At 37.8% G+C, this 24245-nt stretch overlaps 1 protein-coding gene across 1 annotated transcript; it reads right to left on the reverse strand.

Annotated features, from left to right (window-relative positions):
- Positions 1-1037: 1037 nt before the first annotated feature.
- Positions 1038-20026, reverse strand: TRMT9B (tRNA methyltransferase 9B (putative)). The gene is made up of 4 exons (XM_058024517.1): positions 19960-20026; positions 8861-9015; positions 5701-5874; positions 1038-2966 (listed from the first exon to the last, which is right to left on the reverse strand). The coding sequence occupies exons 1-4, from the start codon at positions 19992-19994 to the stop codon at positions 1921-1923; spliced, it is 1410 nt and encodes a 469-aa protein (XP_057880500.1). The 5' UTR covers positions 19995-20026; the 3' UTR covers positions 1038-1920.
- Positions 20027-24245: the final 4219 nt, after the last annotated feature.

A 24245-nucleotide genomic window follows, 5' to 3' on the forward strand; every position in this document is an offset into this window, starting at 1 on the left:
TTGGCACTGAGTGTCTGAATCTGGAGCCTGAGGATGCAGCAGATGCAGCCCCCTCAGGCAGGAGCAGCTGGACCCAGTGAGGCAGGGAATGTGGGCCATTTTCTGAAGCATGCTCATACACAGCAACTGAAAGCCACAGCCTCAGGCTGCATTGAAAGTAACATTTAGATTAGAGTGGAATGGTATTGCAGAAGCCTCAAATGTATGGTTCTTTAGCCACCCTTTGATTTTCAAAGGCCTGTGGGGAGTGCAAGTGGTACAGACCCAGGAAGGATAAAGTGTAAGGATCTCAAGCTATGAGGAAGATAAAAATGATCACTTGAGGATGTTGCTCCAGTAGATAAATCTATAATACATTACCATGTGGCAATTAACAGCTGGGAAGCTACATCAAAAAATACTCAGCACCATCAAGGTTTTCTACTGAACAATCCCAAATCCACCTGCTCATGCAGCATAGACTGGAAAAGCTTGGCATTTCACTCCTATTGCCTTGTATTCAAAGCTACTTGCTCAATAATAGGGCAGACATCTTAATTACATAGCTCTTTAAAACTGCTGTGACAAAAGGGGTTTGGGATTTTGGGGTTTTTGGGGAAGGGGGAAATCTGTGCAGCTCCACTAAAGGTCATGAAATCACACCAGCTGAAGATGTGCCCTGCACTGCAAGCACTGACTATGAATTAAGCCCAGGCATGGAGTAACTCTGTGATAATGAGGTAATCAGCCTCTTCTAGCCCTGCCTCAGTTGGCAGTTCCACCACTGATCTTCTGAAGCCAAAGGTGCTTTTTATCCCCAGCACTATAAACTGCTACAACTGACTACAGATGGATAGTGATGGTATGTCTTGGAGGGAACAGGAAAGTTGTGTAAACCATCTATTATCACCTAGGTATCAAAAGGTTCATTTAAACTTCACAAGACAAGAATTTGTAATTTATGTGCAAACTGGCCTTATCCTTTTCCTGTCTACATTATTTAACACACGTTAACATATATCCTCATGTCTGTGAATAAGAAAAGTAAATACAACAGCTGACCAGATATGCACAGCATTTTTATTAATTTAATCTTAGCTTCCCAAGCTTATCAAAAAGATGTATGTATTTCAAGGATTTGATTTTTTAGAACTTTACATAATACTCATACTCTCACAAATTCCTCTGACTTTCATATACACATAGCCAATGAAAAACTACGGCAAAGGAAATTAAGATAAAGTATTTGTGAGAGCTAACACATAAAACTTCACCTGCACCTGAGAAACAAATTAAATTATTTTTAAAACAAAAGTAAAAAATACTGTTCTCAATCTGTGCTGTCATTTGCTCCCAAATACAAACATCAAATTACAGAATATGCAGAGCTTGTTTGGTACACAGTTTTTTGCCCATTCATAACTCTACTCCCAGCTAAGGAGCACTGGGACCATGCTTGCTCCCAGTTCTGCAGCATGCACGCTACCAGTGTAACAGTCAAGTACAATTTTAGACAGTGTCTATGTCTCATTTATAGGCCTTCAAGAATAGGGAGCACTGTGACAAACCTCTGGCATCTGAAGAACAAAGACTAGACTTTCTACTGAGAGGATATTTCTCATAAAAGATGTCCTGATCCTTGTTTTATAAAAAGGTTTATTTCTCAATAGAAAAGTATATTTTAAAACACAATTATTTGCTAACAGCAATATAAAACTCTACAGTTTTAACTTCATAAAAGTTTAACAAAACATAAATATTGTCTACCATTTACATTCCTATATACAGATCTTGCATTAGCTAGTTAAATAGTTAAGAGTTAATAACTCAAAAATGAATGGCACACAACTACAAGATTCGAATTCCATGTCACACTGCACAACCACAGTAACACAAGGAAGACCTTAAAATCCTCAGTCACTGGATTCTGCTTTGTTCTCTTTATAGCGATGTTCCTCTTCTCTCTGCAATAATGCACCAATTTCCATGGTCATAGCAGGAAGAAAGTATCTGAAGCTCAGGCACATTCTCTTCTAACAGAGAACTCAGCTCTCCTTCCCGAAAAACATGGTAATAACGCATGAAGGCCTTTGTATCCAGCATGGCATCAGTCTGGTCCCCAACAGACACTGCTGAATCCAAAGCTGAGTCAGTGGAGTCAGTTGTTGAAGTTCTTTTGAAAAACTTGCTGGCATCAGACTTACCAGCACCATCTTTATTACAATCACAGATGCAGTCCTTGTCTTCCACTGGGCCATTTATAAATGAAGCTTCGTCCCCCTTGCTCTGAGCTACACTCTGGTGTCCTCCATTTAAACTTAAATCCTTCAGGGCATGTGTGGCTGGTGACCACTGTGGCTTTTTGAGAGACAGGCTTTCCACAAACACATCATCATCATCATCTAAGCTCTGTTCATTTAACAGAGCCCCATGGTGACCGAAATCCAAGCTGCAGTGCCGTGAATGCTGAATGGGTACGGCACTGTTGGCCCACACTGCTTCACGTTTCAGGTGCTTCATTTTGTCACTTTGCTTTCTCAGGGCTGATTCATCAAGGGATCTGGAGAAAAACCATGAGCGGAAAGACCTTCCTAGGGCACTGTAAAATCTGTTTTCTTCCTCAGAAATTTTCATGCAGCAGGCTCTGGGTAAGCAATGGTCCATATTGCGGGGATGTTTTGAATCCGTTTCTGGCTGCAGATTGTTTTGGTAGCTGCACTCAGAGATGACAAGCTGTGCAGGGTTTATGTCTTGGCTTTTTGCACTATGGACAAAGTCACTCTTATCTCCAGATTGATTTGATTCTGAAAAATGGCGAGAGCACAAGGCCTTGTTCCATGGGACAAATACATCTTGTTTCTCAAAGCGACGATTCTTTTGTTCCATAGCCCAAACATAAATCATTATTTGGCCTCCAGGTGTCAATATCCTTGCCATTTCCTTTATTGCTTTGATTCTCCTTTGTTTAGTTGAGAAATGATGTATCACTGTGGAAAAAGAAAGGTATTATGTACTGAATATCAGTAATGACAAAGCATTTCCATCTTCAACCTGTTCTACATGTTCAGTCATCTCAGTTGCCTCATTCCAAATTATCACTTGCTGCAAGTCAGCAACAGTGCTGAATTTACAGGTACCACAAAGGAGGTTCACCTCAGAATGCTCTCTTTGATGATTGTGTTCAATAGATGAAAATAAGAAAATCTGGAAGAAGGAAATCAATCTCCTCCCAAAACAGGAATTCAATAAAAGTCAGGCATATAAGCTGAAGGTTTCTGTTTCTCTGCATAACCCTCTGCATAACCATGGCAAGCTTTCCCTTAAATGCCTAGCCTTTCGGTGAGTTAGATAATATCAAGCTGACTTTAGTTTTTGGCACAATTTTCAAACTTATCTGACTGAAAATAGAAAATCTTTTCACCATGTAACAAACACAGCAAAATGTAATATCAGTAAAAAGATATTTGAACTTTTATATCAGCACACTTGCAAAAGATCTAGTGAGAAAATTTAGACAATATTCACCATTGCTTTAATTTTTGTCAAATTAAATTTAATTTTTGTAAAAAATAATGTCTACATTGCATGGCTCAGCATTTTATAATTTTTTTTTACATTATGTTATGGTAGAAAAAATAAAGTCAAATTTAAAATAAAAACTTTTATCACAATATTTTAGTTTTTCTTTCCAGGACAATTTACACATTTTCAAATTTCACTTCAATGTGAAATTATACTACATTTCAAGATTTCTACATTATTTTTATCTTCTTATTCTCCTGGAGTATGAATGAGCCAATTTTAACAGTCAGAGAATAGGTAAGAGAACTATTTTCTCTTTAAACTCTCAGAGGCATTAACTTGTACTGAGTTTGGACACATTGGTCATGTTGCTCTATATATCATCAGTACTAGATTTGGTTCAGTGATGTAAAGAGGACTGATTCCATGATTTTGTTTCAAGTGGACTTGGAGCCAGCCACTTCTACATGAAAAACATTCCATCTACCCATGGAACAGCAGGTAATAGAGTATGTTCTTACCTGAAGATATTTCTCTATAAATTCAGAAAAAATTTATTATATGTGCTGCTAGACAGTAGCCAATTGTAGGTGTAGAAACAGTGTTAGTTCAACACTGCAGCTATGAAAAGTGCATCCAACTAGCCCTGTCTTTATTCAAAACAACAATTAAATTACCAAGGGGGAAAAAATGTAGCTTTATTCACAAACTGCTGAGAATACAAAATAGAAAACTCTGAGAAGAGTTTCCCATCTATATAGCCAGTGTTTGTTTTGTACTCCTGACTCCAAGGAATCTTTTTCAAAATTGCAAAAAAAAAATCTAGAAAATCTTTTTTTTTTGGTACAGGATAGGGAGAAGGGAACTGATATTTTCTTATACTGGAGTTAGGTCATATATCACCACAGAACCTCCTGCAAAATTTTATCAAAACTGACAAAGATAGCATACACACACAAGTTTAATTTACCAGAAAGAAATAACAATCAACCAACGGAATCTGTGCAAATTCTTTAATGGGTTAAATATTCCTTCTGGTTAGAATCACTCTGGTGGTTCTGCAGAAAAATCAATGCTATAAACATGATTATACCAACAGATCCAAGAAGAGTACTTGACTAAGTACATAAATACTTGTTTTTCTCTGTAATAGGATGAAAACCACTTTATTTAGAATTAGATGGACACAGGCATACCATGTTTCTACTCAAGAGAGATTAAAATCCATTATTGTTAAATGTACTGAAATAGCATGTGAACTTTTAAACTTGTCAGGCTTATAACTGATATAAACACTAGATAGGTATGCTATCCTTCTGAGTCTGCTGATCTGATAAGCACTGAATGGTGCTACAAGACCCAAAATGTGAGTAGGGCTCACTGGCTAACTAGCCAACATGAAAGCAAAGTAATATGGTTACTCCTTGTGTATTAGTCACCCTTTCCTTCCACTTGTCTATGTGAAAGATACATTTTAAAAGAAATTTATATCACATTTCAAGTAGTTTGTTGATTGCTATCAATAATAATTATCATGCTTTGTACTTTGCTGATGAATTAAAAAACCCGAAAGAAGCTCAGTCAAGACTAGAGCTAAAAACCTAAACTGTAACTGGGTATTCTTTTTTTATCTATGCTTTGCAAATTATACTTCTCAAATTACGAGTAGCATTTTCAAAAAGAGAGATCAGAAGAGTTAAGATGCAGAGATGTTCTGGTCATTTTATTCAAGAAGTACTTGTATGAATCTGAGTGCTTATGACTAAGAAAAATCTGAATTCATAATACATAATACTTTATATAAATACCAAACTCTGCTATAAAGTTTTCATTTCGATGCATTTGCTGTTCAAAACAGATGCTATGGAGAAACCAAGAGTTTGTCTTGAGCATCTAATCTGTTTAAGCTTTGAGCAGCCATGTTTAGATTAGTTTTCACTTGTTTACAATGCATGCTGGAAGGAAATCTTTTCTCTAGCACATATAAACAAACAAGGGATATGCATATTTCCTTGGTCAACAGTGCCTCTTGAGTAATGGGAGTTTTGTTGTTTCATGTTGACTAAATTAAATTAAGTTATATATCCTGTAATTCTAAGGAACTGTTTCAAAACAATTAACTGAAATGAAGCCACATGGAAAGAAAAGAATGCTCAAATTCTCATTTGCTGGGGCCAGAATGTAGGTATGTTGTCTTACCTCCAATTGAAATGACTGCATTGAAGCACTGATCCCTAAAGGGAAGGTTAAGGTTGTCACACACCAGAACTTCATCACCTTTCTTCCTTGCAATTTCTACCAGCCCCTCACAGTAATCACAGCCCAGATTATACACTTGAGTGTTGACACTGAGATACTTTCCAGTTCCACAACCTAAAGAAAAGGATACTAGGTTAGAATATATATTCCAAACATTTGTTCTCCCTCCCAAATCAGTGAAAATAATATGCAGGCTTTTCCTAATCCTAAATTTTCCTGGAAAACAAAAAGAGGGTTTGTGCTGACTAGCCTAACTGCTGCAGAGCTCATGTGGACTGTTGAAATTGTATGTTCACACTATTAGGACTGTAACAGCGCCATCATCACTGACAAAAATACTCATTACACAGCCCTGTACAATAGCAGGTTTTCTGTATTTCTGTGGGGAACAAGGACAAGTGCAGGTGGGAGGAGGAAAGAATGGTCCTCTGTATTGTACATCTTTGAGAATAAAAACCCAACCACGCTGCTTCATACTGAGTCTTTATATAGCCTGGTGTCCTGTTACCAACAATGAGCATAAATGGGCACCCAGGAGAGGGTAAGAAAAGGATAAGCACTAAGGCACTTTCCCCAGTGCCATTCCAGCTTGCAGTTACTTTCTGTTCAGGGGATTTCCTGAAGCCAGTGTGTTATGTCTTTTCAGTGATCTGCAACAGATCTCTTTCCTTTGCTTAAACCCATGCAGTACTTCTCCAGTGCATACCATTTCTCTCCAAGAAGTCCTGAACCATAAATGCCACTGACACAAGTCAGAGTGGAAAATTTTTACTTTAGATACAGACTCGAAAATAACCATAAATCATAGAAGTTCTTTCCATATTGCAGGCACATCCTCTTTTTGGCTTTGTGCCAATGCATTATAACCCATGTAAATGTAATTAACTGTTCCAGAATGTCTTCTACCTAAAAGTCTGTCTTCTCACAGACTGTGCTGTAGTGAATTGAATCTTTCAGAGGATCCCTCAATGCCTTATGCATAACAAGCACTTTTCAAAATTATACTGGGAGCCTTTCACTGCAGCTCTGGGTCACTAGTGAGCAATAATTTCTGAATGTTGACAGCCAAGCAAAGGGGGAGCAGTTTGGCAAAGAGAATCAGCTCAGTACTGGTAACTCAATTTAAAGGCCTGGAGTTATCTTTAGAAACATCACTGCTTCTTGCAGCACTGCTGCTCTTGTTGATGTTAATGTGCACCATTATCTAGAGAGACAGCACAGGAATTATTGCAGAACTGAACAGCACTTCAGCGGTGAAAAAGAGCATATTTCTCAGCTAAAAGCAAGCACTATTCTTTGAGATAACACTTGAGAAAAATGGAAAATACTAATATTGCAAATGCAGTTCAAGGAATATATGCACTAATACATGAAGCTCTGCATGTTTGAAAACTACAAATTTTAAAGATTTTTATAAATTATTATTCATTATTGTGTTTGCTGAAGAACATTTATTCAACCATCATTAATTTGGGAGATTCAGTTGCTTAACTCATGGCTTTTGGTGAAGTGCTTTGTAATCACTGTGAGTCTTTGGAAGTACAGGGTCCTCTTTGGAATAAATGTAAATAGTGTCAACAATCCCATTATTCTAAATATCTACATTTGCCAGAGATTCACTTTTAAATGAGTCTTCAGGAAGGTGAATTCCTTGAAGCTAACAGTGGTCAAGCTATTTTCATGTGTTTTGATCCATGAAAAATATGGAAAGTGGATCATATGGAATATGATCCATGAAAAGGCAAACAGACAAAATTATATTTTAGTAAAAGGCAGTATTAAACTGAAAATTACCAATTAAAGATCTCATTTTGAAGATTTTAGTGCCACTTTAGTGCAACTCCTACTTAAATATCTTTTATGAGGTTTAATAAGATCTACAGGAATCTGACTATTGTGCTTACTTTTGGCCTCTTAAAAGAGGTTTAATAAGATACACAAGATCCCTTGTGTGCCTTAATGGGAGAATTCTTATTGGCAACTGTAAGGATTGATTTTGATGAAGTCTCATCTTCTCTCCAGATGAGACTGCAACAGGGTGACCTTAAGCTTTCATCAATCAGTGTTCTTAGAGCCCCAAAAAACTTTAGCTAAGATGCAAATGACTTCTGCTGAGGTGACAATGATTTTAGCTGACAATGTTCAATCTAGCTCTCAGTTGAGTGAGTGTAAGCCATTGGATATTTCCTGAGATTAATGACAATGGTGCAGACATATAAAAATAGCTACATGCTCAAAATAACATTTATCAAGTATTTTTGGTGTAATGCTCAACAGCAACAGGAGAACTCCATATTATCTCCTGATTACGGCCTACAGCATATTCAAACAATGTTTTTGTCTTATAGGATAAAGCAGATGCATAATTTATTGTGCACATTTGTTAAACCTTGCTGTGTAAAAGTATTTTATTAGTTTAAACAGTATGGAAAACACAATGGTACAAAGTGCATTTGTTTTGCAACATGCTGTGTGGGACTGAAGTCATAATGAAGCAAAGGAAACGTGCCAGCATCTGGAAGCTCCCTGGAAAGTCTGCAGGAACAACAGAAAATCCAGGTATAAATACTAGGGAATGTAGGGAAGTCAATGCCATAACAGGAAAACACCTAAATATGGTGTCCATACTTAGGATCACAGGAAGATTCTTTTTTTTTTTAATATATTTTTAACAGCAGTCATATAAGATTTCTCTTAATAAAAAGCCTTGCTAGGAAGAGTTTTAGAGCAAATGAAAACAAATAAATTGCAGACTACTATTACATAAACCAAGTGATCTAAAGAAGCTGAAATATTAAATAATTGGGCTATTAACATAATTTTTTCAAAAGGACTCCAGGGGAATGAAAGGCCATTAAGCTGGTGAGGAAATTGATAGATTAAGACTTAGCTCAACAAAAATAAGGGAAAACATTTATTTACTGTCTACATGATACACTGCCAAAGAATTAAAAGAAGCAGTATATGGCATCTAGCATTGGGACTTAAAAACAATTTCAAAACAGATTTAAACAACTTAAAAAACCAGTTGATCTGAAGGTTACGTATGATTAACAAAGCTTATAAACAATGCTTTATGCCACCTCAAAGAATGGCTTACCTATATCAACAACGAGACTGCCAGGCCTCTGTTCCAGCAGGAAGTTCCGAACACGAGGCCATGCTTTGGTCTGCAGATCACTGAAGTAGGCAGCTGTATTTTCATACACACTGTGCACATGCTGCTTTTCTAGCTGGGTAGCCTCATGTTCCATCCTGAAAACAAAATGAACGTTCACAAACTGTTGCAGTATAGACTTTATATTTTATAGACTTTATATAGGCATGCATAATTCAGGACCTTGTACGCCTATATTCATAAATTACATCCATCTACCAGTCATATTTATAAAATAGTCTTTACTCAAAGGATCTGATTTTATTTCATGAAAGTCGAGAAAAAATGTGAATGTATCTCCTCCCTTGTGAAGCATTATGTAACTGCACGTCTATGCAATAATAGGCACATTGCCAAGTCCCCCAATATAGTAAAAGCTTATCTGGTTCAAAAGAGAGCCTGAATTCAGTGAAAGTGCAGAATGGATATAGAATCATAGAATCATTTAGCTTGGAAAGACCTTTACAATCATCAGTCCAACCAGTTGTGAACAGGATTTTAAGAACCAACTTTCCTGTTGTTGCTAATGTGAACAGGCAAACTACTAATATGTTACTTGAAATACAGCCTGGTCCCTGAAACCTAAGCCCCTAAATCATGCATAAGTGATTTGTGGTTTATCACCCCTCTAGAAGTTATTAACTTGCTAAAATTTTTCAGCAACAAAACCTCGATTTCCCTACTTCCACTCCACTATCTTCATGTCTTAGCACAGTATTTTAGTTTAGTGGTCCAAGAAATGGTATCTTCTTAAACTTTAAGTATTACCCCTGAGCTCAGGTAGATACCAAGTCGATGCAGACACTGAATCTCTTCATACAGCATCTTACATCTTCCTTTATGTATCCTCTCATCCAAGGACCAACCAGGTGAGGTTTGAGTATCTGATGAAGGCTGATGCGGTTACATTCCAAAGTGTTAAGGCATTCTTCAAACTAATTTAAACTGCCTGTTTATATGGGAAATATTTCTTCCCATTATTAAAACAAAACTTATTCAGTTGTCCAACAATTCCACAGAGATTAAAGCCAGATTCCAAACATCAAACAGACTAAGCAATGTATTATCAAGATAAAATTATAAAAGTGACTCCTTTGACTGCATTTGAAAAGGTCAGACGCAAAGACTTTAATTTACTTACCTTGATTTTCAAATATTATACATTTAGGAACCATAATAAAAATTTCTTCTTCCTGTCGCTTTTAGTTTGAAATACATTAGTATGAGAGAAAAGATAAGAATATATGAGAAATTATTGTATCTATGAGAAAAAACACTTTTATTATTTTTTTTTTAATATATGTGTAATAAATAATGTCAGCTGGCACTGCAGCTGTTCTACAGACACAACCTGTCCTATACCGGTCCTACAAATACAATCTTTTTAATTTAAAAATGGGAGTTAATCCCAGTGACTGAAAAAAAACAACATACTACAAGTGTGTGTGAATGTTTACAGAATAGTATGTAAGGCTTGATCCATTTCACTGGTACTGTGTAAGAGGTGGGGACAAATTGTTAATACTTTTCACAGTCTATTCTGACTGTAGTATCTATTAGTACCTCTCTTCAAAAGATTTATGTTCAATATTTTCACAATCCTTTTCTTTTTTCTACAATCCACAATTTTCTTTTATCCTGCATTAGCTCACCTTTTACTAAGCGAATATGTACATATACATAAAAAATTAAATTCAGAAACAGTATAGTACATTGCTACTAGGCACATTTTCAGTTTCATTAAAGAGTGAAAAGCTGTAACAGACTGAACAAAAGAAGCAACATAGAAATTATGAAATAATTGAAATTATATTACATGCACCAGAAGTTACTCAATCAAACTTTTCTAAGAATCCATTTCAAGTTATGTTGTCACATGGAATGGGTTAGATGCAGTAATTTCAAGTAAGTATTTCTCAGAGTCAAAAGTCCAATCCTTTGTTTTTATTTGACCCTTAAATAAAATAAATCAGGTGTTTCATGTTGCCAGCTGTCTTTTTTCTCTGTCTCAAAATATACTCTGTTTCATTGTTGAAGTGCCTAGGAGTCCTCTATTTATAAGTAGTAATTCCAAAGACTAACAATCATTTCTTTTATTTTGTTGCCAGACCAGCTCCTTGCTCTAATTTATATTTCATGTTCAGTTACTATGTGGTTCAGTGTATCCAAGTGCTTTCTTTTTATCTTTCCACTTGAAGCTCTTCGTTCAACCTCTGCAGTTCTTGAAAAGCACTGAAAAGGCAGAATGTTTCCAACCATTCATGCTGAATTCCAAACGTTGTCTTTTTTTCTCTATTTTCCTAAAATGTCTACATTGAATTCCAGTGCAGACTGAGAAAGGGCTTCGTTTCCTATCGAATCCAAGACCATTAAGTTCGTAGTTCTTCCTTTAAATTTCTTGTTCACTGGAACTGGTACTGAGTCTTCAGCTACACAGGACATGCTGGAGACTTCCATGTCTTACAACATTCCACTAGAAATTATTATTTTTAGATATTCTTAATAAACATTGTCAAGAAAATAATTTGGTTATAATAGAATAATGGTGGTATACTAAAACACAAATTATTTCATCCACTATTTTGTAACAATTTCCACTCCTGCTGATTGTTTATATTTGGCAAACAATTCAGGCACATGATGAAATCAAACTTGCCAATTTGACTTTCCAGTCAAGATTCATAATACTATCAGGTTTTACTTTGCAGCACGGCAGGAAATGTCCCAGCAATTACCCTCTTCATTTCAATGTTTACAAAACACAAGGAACCTGAGGAGTCTCCCCAGACCTGCAGCTGTACCATTTTCACACAAGTAAACTGTCACCAAAAAAACCACAGGAACTTAGACCCGTGTAACTTTACCAGCCAAATTCAATGCCCCTATTTCTCTTTCTAAACAAAAACAACCATAACAACTTCTTTGCTTTGAAAGTAATAGTCAGTGCCTCTGTTGGACATGAATTGTAGAAAACATTCATTTCATCCAGCTTCTGGATTTAACTTCCTAGATAATTTGAAAGTCTGTTTTGCAAAGTAGGTAATGAAAATATGCCCAGAAATCCCACTGCTTCAGCATCTGCTCCAGTTCTCATTTAAGCTTCCCAGAAGCTGTCTGACAAGACCAGTGAGGAGAAGCAGAAGGTGGTAATTATGGAAACTTTTCCCTTGCTCAATCCTTCTTCTCTTGTACTTATGCCCCTGCTAAAGGGCTCATGCAGAGGCTTGGAGCAGAGATGGGAGTGTGCAGTAAATTGGCACTGAGCAGTTCAGTCGCTCTGAGCTGTTCAGTCACTCTGCAGCAAGTCCTGCCAAGTCCCTGAGATGTGAATGCAGCTCAACAAACACCCACCAACTGCAAACAAGCAGCTTGGATAAAAACTGAAGAGCAGGAATCTCTTCCCCTTCAGTGCTTCCTGGGCATCCTCCTGGTGATTTGTTCATGAGACTACAAGAGGCCCTTGTTGCAGCTGGTCTATTCAATGAGGAAACTAGATGAAAACTGTATTTTAATTCTGCTGAATTTGCAGGGAAATGGATCACCAGTCCATCACAGATAACTGTGGTACATTAACAAATTGTTTGGAAGTAAATGGGTTATAGTCCACTGACTTTTTCCTACACTGCTCTTTTCCCTCTTTGTTAAAGAAAAACCCAAAACCAATCAAACAAACAAAAAAACCCCCCTAAAATATTACACCTTCCAAGAAGGTAAAAGGAATTGTACAAACACGATCTATATTTTCATAGCTATATATCTCACTAAGAGTTCTCTGGCTCTAAGGTAATCTAATTTCTTCCCATTCCATTAACATTCTGCAACCTTTTAGATAATTAATTTTTCAAGGATACTGCTTTAATAAAAGTCATGTTGCTTGGATGTTTTTTATTGCTGCTGAAGTAGGAAATACGTTTCAGCAAGTGACCTTGAAATGAAAACAACCAAAATTAATAACCCCCATTTCCAACACTTTTTAAAAATAATGTGTGGGGTTTTGGGTTTTTTGGGGGAGGGCAAGTGTGTTTGAATTTTTGTTGTTGGTTTTGAAAGTATTTAATTTACAGTGTTGACTAATGGTATTAAATATTTCATCCTCAATTGGACAAAATATTTGCTGGCTCCCAGATTCACTGGGGTGTCCTGAAACTGAAGGACAGGAGGTAGTGTTCAGTCCAAAAACACTGCCTCTAGCACAGTCTACCAAAAGCTCTTCACAATTACCTGCAGTTCTGAATCACTTGCAGATCTCCTCACCTACCTCAAGTTATCTCCTCCCAGTCACCTACAATTTTCATCTTCCATGTTCTTTTCATTTATTACAACTTCCCCCATCTCCTTTAGCATGTGCTGTGTCAGCAGGACTATTTAACTTGATACAACACAGTAATACTGTGAAGTCCTGACCTGGCTCTTGCACAGCTCCTCCTTGCCTTTCTACCCAGGCCAAGCACAGTACCCAGCATACATCACAAAGCTTTTGTCAATGGCCTCTTGGAACCATGCTGTCATTTTCCTGCATTGCTCTGATTTGTCTTTAAATCAATTGCTCTTGATTAATTTGCACCACAGGCTGGCCTTGTCTTCTCTCTTGCAACTGCCCATTTTCTGTAACCCTTTGATGAGCAGCATGGATTCACTCCATTCAGGGCAAGATTTCAGCCTATTAATGAGGGCCCCTCTTAGACACACTCATTTTCACATGCTGATGGGAATTCTCAATATCATTTCGGGTAAGAAGAACTGCTTCAAAGACCTAGGAAATTCAGCACAGTTGTGTCTCTCTTTGTGGCCACAGCAACATAAATCTTGATTACACATGCAATAACCTAATTAATTGCTTAAATGGAACAGGATAAACCACAAGGTCTAGGTCTACATCCTCAGTACCCTGCTCTCCAGCAATAACACAAGCAGTTGTAGCTTTTAATAACACCTAAGTAAAAGGTGGGGCAGTTCAATTTGTATTTCTTCCTTCAGCCCTAGAATAGGGAGAATCACCTATTCAGTGAGAAAAGTTTCCAGTTTACTTCCAAGACTTATCAGTCTTTTCATTCAAATACAGGTAGCTATGGAAATTGAAGCGTACAGCTCTAGTGGACTATAAACCACAGTATTTTTCCCATGCAAAGACAAAAATCCAATTAATCTCCAACAGCAAAACGTCATTGCAGTCCTTCTGAAAAACAAACCTAAGACTTCTTTATTAGAACTTTGCTCACCCTTGGATTGAATTATAAATTCAATAGCAGCAACTTCTGATTGATGGTGATTTCTCGTTTCAATAATGCAGACAACAAAGTGATCTATGCCAACATTCCGAGTGGCTTCCACCTTAAGCAAAGCAGCTATATTAGTAAACAAATGGTAATGAAACAAACTAATAGGAATGCTGTCATGAACAGTTAAACTAGCTGCAATGAAAGTTTAGCAAGAGGATACAATAGAGGATGGTTTGCTTACATAAGGCTAACAGCTCCAGTAATTAATTTCAACCACGCATGAACCATTATAATCCCATGAAAATGCAGAGCCTGAAATCAGAGCAAGGGGAGCTCCATGCAGCATTACCAAAACCTTTTTGAGCTGAAATTCTGCTTCAAAACCCTTCCTCCAGTGAAGCTTAGAAAATTCAGAAACAAAAAATAAAGAGCTGGGACACATTTGACAAGAACCACTGTTAGCTGATACACTAACTCTGAAAAGAGCATTTTAAAGTAATTTCTTTGGTTGAAATGAAGTCACCATCACTGTATTTTTTCTTACTAAAATACATGGAACTTTGTCCCAGCAAAACATTAAAAGGACTGAGACTGCTCTTCCAAGACCTTGGACAAAATAAGCTTATAGTTCAAGCTCTAGTAACTCAAAATGACAGCCATTCACTGTCACATTCATTTTGTTAGCTTTGTTTTCCAGTTCGGACAAAACCTAGTACTATGCACTGCACATTCTTGGATAAGTTAATCATTTAATATTCCCCTTGCTGTTTTGCATTTAGGGTCATAGTCTATATACATGAAACGTTGCACTGTAAACAGATTTGTTTTCACTAAGTACATAAACTGCATTCTGTAGATAGGTAACATTCTGCTAAATGAAAATGCACAAACATGGATCCCTGGCCATTAAAAAACCCTGGGAGGAGAAGCATACTCACACAGAAGCTTCACAGTCCCTTTACGTGTCTGTTCATCCTTACTGTCACATCAAAACTCACAAATCACCTCCCAGCACTGAGTCCCTTCCTACTGAAGTCCCACACAGTCATAAACCCACGTGATGCAGCATGTGCACTGATGTGGATCTTCAGATCCTGCTCAGAAACACTCTGTACAGGCATCAGAGGACAAGTGGGGACTAGGAAAAATTTGGTCTACTAAGCAGGAAGGAAAGTCTAAAAATAAGTAGCGCTGAGAAGAGCAAAATGTTCAGGTTTTTCTTCTTCACTATTCATATTAATTGCCATCAGGTGTCAATGCATAAGTGACAAAGGGATAAGAACTTCAGGAGAGAATAGGTTGGGGCTTTTAATTTCAGGGTTTTTCTAAACAAGCCTAATACACAGTACGTAGGGAGCTGATTGCACTGGTCTCAGGTCAGACAGTCTCAGAGCCACAAGAAATTAGATTTGAGAAACTGAGGGCAACATGTACAACCCCTGCTCTCATCATATTCAAGTAAAAAAATTAGGGACAGTCGTTTAAGATTTTGGAAATTGCAGTAGAATGGTACAGTTGATACCATTTTGAAGAGGATATTTAGAGGGTTGTTATCAAAATTCACTATCATGCTGGAAGGATACCCTAGCAAACCTGTCCAGAAATATGCCTTGGACACTCCTCAATAATTTCTTAGTATGATATTTGCAGACAGACCAAATCATCAGGGTCCAAATGAACTGGATAATGGTATGAGAATTCAAATGTTTAAACAGTTCAAAACAGACAAAAGCAAAGCAGTTTTGATAAGAATAACCAACTGCACAAAGACTGAAGGAAGCAGGATGGGATGACTGGTAGCAGCTCTGCAGAAGTGGATCTGGGCCATATAACATTTCACAGATTTAACACCATACATGCTATGTTGTTATGATGGTTTTAGCAATATACTGTTGCCAAAAAAATAAGAAAAGAAAAAAAAATGGGATCAGTGCACAGAAATAGGGCAAGTTACATAAAATTTTCCTTCTCCTACATTCAGCACTGCTGGCATATCAGTATTACATTCAACTTCAAGCAAGAATAAAATAGGAGAGAACAATTATGAGATACAGTATATATCTAAGAGATCAGAAATCACATAAATCCTGGGGAAAGAAATTTGTTTCCAAGTGATGGCCCAGAATGAGAGAGCATCATCTCATAACAAGAATGACTGTTGCAAAGTGAAATACCTGTTTTGCCAAAACTGAAAGGTAGAAAAAAGACAGTAGCTTAAGCCACAACAAGGAAGATGTGGATAGGACACTTTAAACAAAAGAAGAACAGAAAAGCATTCAAAATGACTATGGATTGGGTAGGACATGGAGCCTCTACCAATGGGGTTTTAAAGACCTAAGTCAGTTAAGCACCTGTCAGGAAATACTCTGTACCCTGCATCACTATCTCAAAGCCCCTGACCATGCCAATCTACCCATAAGCTTTAAATGCAGCTATTTTTTCTCCTTGGTCACTGCATGTCTCAAACATTTGTATACAATTATCATGTCTCCTCATTTTCCAACAGTTAAGCAAGCATTAAATATTTAGCACTTTCCATTTCCTCTGATGAATCAGTCAAGGTGGTCTTTTACAAGCACTGTTGTCATTTTAAGTATCCTCTCCATATGTCTTGATTCTTTAGGCCAAGGGATAGTCACAGGAATATTTTATTCCCGAATGTCATTCTACAGTTCTTGAATTACAGTTTTTAAAATTTCTTCTGTTTCCTCACACTCTGGGTTTGTGTTTAGAGTACTGTTTTCAGTTGGATTAGTTTTAATTTATGCAGTATAATTCTCCTTTTTTTTTCAGTCATAGAGCTCATCACTGTTGGTGCTTACATGATACTTGCTGTACACAAAATACACAAAACCTCCCCATTTAAAATTATTTACAAACTGACTTAAGACATTAAACTACTTGAAAACATATCTTCTGCTGAAATCTCAGAGACAAAAAAGATAAGTAGCACATTATCAAGTAGGATCTAAAATGGAGGCAGGCAATGGCTACCTTTGATCTCAAGATATAAAATGTTGTAGAATCGATTACAGTAATTACAGAACTACTAAGTGGTTTCTCTTGATACATTTTATAAACTACTCTTGATTATAATGTTTATCACAAGTGAACATATAATTTCCTATCTTAAAATATTCATATACAAATGTATTCAGTATTCAGCATATTTGCCAAATACAGTTTAAAAAGAACAGATCTTGTGGTAGACAGTACTAGGTAGTAAGTTATCTCAGTAGATGACCACTTGAATGAAATCAAAGCCAGTATGACATTTTTTTTATCCTACAAAACTAAAAACTCTGACTGATACACTTTGGTGTTTATTTTTTTTTTTTTTTTGGTAAGTTTTAGTTATAGGAAGCATGTATTTATATTTATTTCTCAAAAAAGAAAAGGTGTCTTATATGTCTTTGAGGCTAGTGTTCCGAAGAGTCTTAAGTACTCTCTAATAGTAACTGGGTGTTTATGCAGCTGACAAAGGCTCCTGAAGATACACCAGTAATCCTATCAGGGTCCACATTTAGACCCAGGCACAGAAAAACTGCATTATGTTGTTACTGAAAGGTTGAGGTGCAACCTCTGTGAAGTGTCTGACACTGACAGCTTCTTCCAGTGGTGACTGGAGTAGGCTGAGCAGCATGAAGGCCTAGTGGTGCTGTAGTCAACATCCCTAGAAAAGATCCCTTGTTTTCATAAATCACCAGACCTTCACTCAAAGATTATTTCATTTTAAATGCATTATAGTATGAGTGATAGCCTTTTACATAACTTGTTATTTCCAAGCCCTCTATTTTAAAGACAAGAAAGGCTTTGAAAAACGTAATTTTTCTTCATCAGCATGGAAGGGAAAGGCTCCCTGGGGGAGCTGAAATTTCACATAAACACTGCTGAAGTTCTCTATTTAGAAAATATTTTAATCCTGTGGCCTTTTTAGGTAGAATTTATTCTTTTTTTAAAATCAGGAAATTATTGTATGATACAGGAAAAAAGTTGATACTACAAACATCTGTATTTAAATGGAGAATCAAAAGAAACATTAGCTGAGAAGAAACTTGGGCTGTAAGTAATTAACTTCTCTGAAATTATTACATATTGATATGAATGCAAAGCTTTCTTCAAAATTGAATGCTTTTCAACAGCAAAATACAAACCAAGTTATACAGTGCCTTCTGTCCAACTGCGTTCTGCTTAAACTTTTCTGACAGAAAAGAAATCAGCCAGGATTCTGCGTCACATGAGTTTAAGTCAGTTACATAAAGCCTGGCTATGACACAAGTATTTATCTAATTTTTCAACAGTTAGACTCTTTTTCTCCCAATCATTCAGTTGATACTCCTACGTCCATTTATCAGGGTAAATACAACATTTTTTAAGCACCAGTGTTTTTACTCTTCATTTTTAATTAAAAATTATTTCATAAGCATATAGAGGTCTGAAATAGTTTTCCAATCTCTTTAATCTTCATAAATATGAGACGTGTGGCCCTCAAGCCATGGTTTTCTGTCAAACAGTAGTATTCTGTTGCTATTATGACCTGTGAACTGGCCCATGTAGATCCTGGTACTGCAAACAAGCGGACATCTGCTTAACTTTATGCTTATGAATCACCTTACTGACCTCAGGTAGCCTATTGAAAATAACTAAAAGCAGGAATTTGCAAATTATATTTTTCAAGACCAAGCCTTGCACTGTTTCTACTGTACCATATTCCGATTCATCCATCCAGAACAGACAGCAAAATATCTGCAAATCTGAGCTTGCATGGGAAATGTTTATCCCTTGATGTAGGGCTGATTTCAAACTCTGTTCAAAGACATGGTCTATAAATAGCAAATATTCCTGAAATAAATGAATTTATGGACTAGACTGAAAACAAATTACTAAAACAAAGCCAACCCTCTGGTGTCCATCAAGGGGCAGGAGAAAGTCCTGAAAGGACCAGTTCTGTTGCTCGTGGAGAGGCTGCTGAATGATTTTCTTATCTCTTTCTCAAGTTTCATGCACAGAATCATAAACTCCAGCAGCACGCTTCACCTGAGCAACTATATCAGCAAGGAATGTTATCCTGTGCACTAAGTCAACACAGCAGGGCTGCTGAATTCTGCCAGAAATTCTTTGCAAAGGAAAAGGCACGAGTGAGCTGACTCCCTGAGCTCTGGCTGCTCCCACTGATGCTCAGCGGGAATGAAAATCCCTTTACAAACATTCATTAAGCAGCGAACACTGCAATGCTGAGAGCTCTATGTGGAGGCAGTAGCTCGGTATTTAGAATCCTCTAGGAAAAGAAGAAAATAATCATGAACTGTTACGGCTTAGGATTGCTCCAGAACATTGCTTAGGACTGTCTGCCAACACACAGCGCGTACTTAATTTTTAACTAAGCAGGCGACCACGGAGAAACTTGCTATTGCCGTGGTAAATTCCCCCCATTTGGTAAAAACTCCCCTCCCCAAGTGCTACACCAAATTCAGCTCCAGCATCCACGCTGGTTCCCAGCGCTGCAACCCGCGGCTCGTTCAATCCAAATGTGACACGGGGGGAGCGGGGACACCGCACGAGTGTGTAAAAAATTACTTAAATCCCTAAATCCTTCCCTCTCGGGCTGGCTTAGCGCCAGAAGGGCGACTCCCGGCTCTGCGGGCAGCGTTTTCAAGACGATCATCTCAATCTGCACAAATGTACCGCGACGCTTTTTTTTTTCCCCTCTTTGGCTACTGGTGTGAGGTCGGGGTGGGGTTTTTGCGCTGGGTTTTCCCTTGCCCCCGGGGCGGAGCGGGCTGCCCTCCGCACCGCCGGTTCCGCGCTGCCCGCCGTGCTCACCTGCTCCCGCGGCGCGGCTCCGGCTGCGGCTCCATCCCCGCGGCGGCGGCGGCGCTCGGCCGTGCGGGCCGAGCCGAGCCGAGCCGAGCCGAGCCGCGGGGCCCCCGGCGGAGCGGCGCGGAGGGGAGCCCTCCCCGCACCTCTCCGCCGGGGCCACCCCCGCCCGGCGCGTCCGGATCCCTCAGCTCCCCGCAAGCGGGAGGAGGCGGGGTGAGACAGAAAAGGGGCCGGGTTATCAATGCCCTGTTAACTCTTCTCCTGGCGGTCTCGTCTCGTCGCTTGGGCGGTTTCTGCCAGGAGGGTGGTGCTGATGGGGATGATGGTGGCTAGGGATGCTCCGTCAAGGCAGTGGGGAGTGCTGGGGGGAGCAGCAGGGTCCCCGAGCTCCTCTAAGCCGAGGCTGATGGGAGCCGTGCTGGCTGTTGATGGCAAAAGCGGCCAAGGAAGATTAGCCCTTGCTCATTTAAAGGTTAAGCGCAAAGTTAACCTTTGTGACTAGGTCCTGTCTGCAAGTCTTCCCATCCCGTGGCTCTTGAGAGTGAATAGTTTTTTTTCCCCTACTCCCGCACTCATTCCTATTAAAGCAGTCTAAAAATGGCAGATTATTTCTATACTTCGTATACTAACAGGTGTTTATTGCACAAGTACGAAAAAACCCAGCCATTCACCAGGACCCCACTACAATTAGCACTATAAACATGAGCTAAAGAGATACTCACGTCCCAAGAACTTATAAATGATGTATAAGAGATTCCAGATAAAGAAGAATGCAATGAAAAAATACCAGCCTGTATGACAGGCAGAGAACTCAGCACAACATTGCACAAAGTACTGAATGTATTGAACCATTTCCCATTACATGTAATCTTTTGCTCAAATCAGTTTTAATGTACCTGAAGACAGGATTATGAAGAACAAGACTGCGTATTGATGGGATTTTGAGGACTGACAAAATTACTCAAGAACATGCATTCCCTTTACTTTGACAATCCTACCTGAATGAAAAGATTCAGGGGAAGAATATAAGAACAAGATGAGAATAAGCATACTGGAAACACATAAACCTAATGTTCTATTAAATGTACCAAAGTCATGGAGTAATGATAAGACTCTTGATCTCCATTAGGAAGGAATTCAACAGCTAGATAATAACTAACCTTCTTAACACCTTCAAAGAGCTTTGACTAATATGTAAGACATGAATGCCCTTTGCAAACATTGTGTTGACTTGTCCCTATTATGCCATACTTCATGTACATTCTGCTAATTTAATTCTGTAATGTAGAGTCAGCTCAACTGGTGCAGACAAATCAGATTCTGCCATTCCCAGACTCTTTCAGATACCTTTTTTGGAAGATGATGCCATATATGCCTCATTCTTCCTTCAGGTAAAATTACTCAAGCGTGAATACCACCTTATGTTATTTGTTGACATGAATATTTACTTATTTTAAAAGCTTTTCCATTTGAAAGAACTGCCTAAATTCAACCTTCTAAGAAAAGGATTCTGATGTAGACTCATAAAATTGTGGGGAATTCACACAGCCTTTTCCCTTACCACCTAAGCTTTCCTGGATGTTCCTAAAACTGCAATTGCATATCAGTCTTATAGAGTCTCTCCAGACTTCCTGCTTCCGATGCATTTAGAATAGATGTTAGTCATGTAGCTTAATACACTTTAGGGGGGAAAAACCTAAACCCTTATTTTTATTAAGGTTTTATTAAGGTTAACCCACCCTCCACATTTATTAAGGTCTCATCATGGTCTCATCATACAAATTTAGGCAGAATGAAAAAAGAATACCTTTTCCTTTGGAGTACTATGCATCTACAATTACATAGTAAAGTGCAGTCTGTACCAATCCCTCCTCCCTAAACAATTAAAAGACCTCATTAAAATCATTTTTTTCTATATTAAAAAGGATTTAGGTCATTAAATTAAGTGTCCAAACATTGGTAAAGCCAGAAGGCTGTCCATGAAACCTTAATTCAGATCTCTTGTGCCTGTGCATTGCAACCCTGTACTTAATTATGAGTTTGTCTGCAGAATACCAGGCTCCATTTGGAACATCTGAAATTATGTAGTGGCAAGCATGTACGACTGGCTAATTATGTTGCCTCTTGCATTCCCATTCATTTATTCCTTTACTTTCTAGCATCTCTTTTGTGCTCATCCCTATCATCTTTCATCTGAATATTGTTCTCTCCCTGGTCTGTCTGAAACCTTTACCCTTAGATAACCTTTTGAAGTCATTCAGGTAAAGGTTTTTACTATAGAGTTACAGCAAATGCTAATTATTCGTTCAAAGATTGTTTGTGATTTACTCCAAAGGTCAGGGGGAAAAAAGGAATAAAAGGAATAAAATGAATAAAAGCAAAGCAAGGGGAAAAAGAGAAGGAAACCCAAGGAAATAAAAGCTTCCAGGTTGAACCAGTAGAAAAATAAGGAATCAAGGTCAGTCTTTATGATTTCATAGAGCTTCCTTATTACGAAGGCTCAGCTCTCAAATTACAAGCTTTACAAAGAGACAGTTGTACTTGAAAGCAGAAGGAGGCATTAAATTGCCTGGTGCCTTGGAGGGGAAGGATCATGCTGTATTTGTATATAAAGCTGCAGTGTCTCAGTAGACGTTCTGGAAAACTCATGGGTTTTTTTAAACTTGTGACAAAAACTCTACTTTATGTCTGCTTCCATTGGAAGAAGTCCTTGTCAGTCAAAGACTTTGTTTCCACTCTACAATAAGTAGTACAAAGAATAAAGACTTTGAGAAGCTTATTTTCTATGCTTCTTTTCTATGCAGATGCTTGAGAGTAGCCATGAGCTAACGACTTAGACCTTTGATTGGTGAATTTGGTCTTCACATAGAATTATAATGTTAGTGTCAAACTCTAATGTTGTTTTAAAAAGTTTTCCACCAGAACTAACAACAGGTGGAAGCAGTGGTGTTTGTGATAGTGCTACAGTAAACTAAAACCAGTAGCTCCACTTCATGGGACATTTTAGATCTGAAAAGGCTAAATAAATAATATTCTTTAGCACCAACTATTTGATTTTTTTTTCTGGAACATGAAAATCCAAAGAAAATTCAAGCTAGAAAAACCATGCTATTTCTCAAATGAAATAGGGTCTCTAAAGGCTTAAGTTTCCCAATGAAATTGAGTATAAGCATATTTTGTTTGCCTGGCAATCTTAATTTCACAAAAGTCAAATTTTCAAAAGAAGCTGCTAAAAATGGTAGTTACTGTCCTGAGTGCTTCAGTCTTTAGAGACTTTCTGACCCTTTCCCATACATGGTCTTTTCAATCACTGGCAATAGAAACTTGATTGCTTAAATAAAATTCATATCCTCTGCTTCTCATTTGCTTCCAGGAGTTTTAAAAATAAAAAAATATCCTCAAATTTTTGATAATATTGTGTGCTGAGACATGCTGCAGGATATAATGGATTTACTTTGCATGGGAAAAGAAAGCAAAACAAATTTACTGAAAGTAAGCCAGTACTTACATACTGAAAGTAAGCCATTACAGTCCAGTAAAATTAAACACTCATGACTTCAGGAACATAAGTGTGCAGATATTTTTTTCCCATAGGCTTACTATGCAGTCAAGCTTGTATCATGGGAGATTTTTAATGTGTGACCTTCACAGCCTAACATGCAGAGCTGCTGTGGGGATTAACTGGTTAAGATTTGTAAAGTGCTTTGAAGATTAGAAGGCATTAAGTTGCACAAGTGCTAAGCACTATTATTTAATACTTAAGTACAACCAAGCTTTGCAGGACAACTCATGTTCTCCTCACTAGAAAGGGCCTTTGTTATTTCTTTGTGATTTCAGTGCAGTTGTTACAAGAGGTAAAGCAAGCAGAACTGACCAAGAAAGAGGGAAATTTCTTTCTTGTTTCACTATCAGAGACTAAAGTGAGATACAATTGTAGTGGTATTGCAGAAAAATTAGTTGAAAAATAATTATTATGAAATGCAATTATAGAAATCCACATAAAAATGCAGGGCTCCTTAATGTTCCAGTACTGTCCTTTTTACTACATCCTATCTTGACCAAGTAGATCCACAGACCATTCCCCAGCAAGTGGAACTCCAAATCCCAGACCTATAGATGGACCAAACTGATCATCTGAAAATGCTGCCAAGCAACAGTAGGGGTGGGTAAAATCTGTACATTGGTAAGTTGTACTTCATACAACTTACCATATTTTAGCTTATTTAAGTCAAAATTTTGGAAGAAATATGAACACAGACTGATGTCTTTATAAATCAGATTGGGAACAC

This window comes from Melospiza georgiana, chromosome 5 (genome assembly GCF_028018845.1).
Source record: "Melospiza georgiana isolate bMelGeo1 chromosome 5, bMelGeo1.pri, whole genome shotgun sequence".
NCBI classification, from domain to species: Eukaryota; Metazoa; Chordata; class Aves; order Passeriformes; family Passerellidae; genus Melospiza; species Melospiza georgiana.

Bases quoted from the DNA above. Each gene is read 5' to 3' on its own strand.
- TRMT9B (XM_058024517.1), bottom strand. From the start codon at position 19,994: ATGGAGCCGCAGCCGGAGCCGCGCCGCGGGAGCAG. The intron at 9,016-19,959 runs GTGAGCACGGCG...TTTTGTTTTCAG, and splicing joins GAGCCGCGCCGCGGGAGCAG to GATGGAACATGAGGCTACCC. The intron at 5,875-8,860 runs GTAAGCCATTCT...CCTTTTCTTTAG, and splicing joins CAGTCTCGTTGTTGATATAG to GTTGTGGAACTGGAAAGTAT.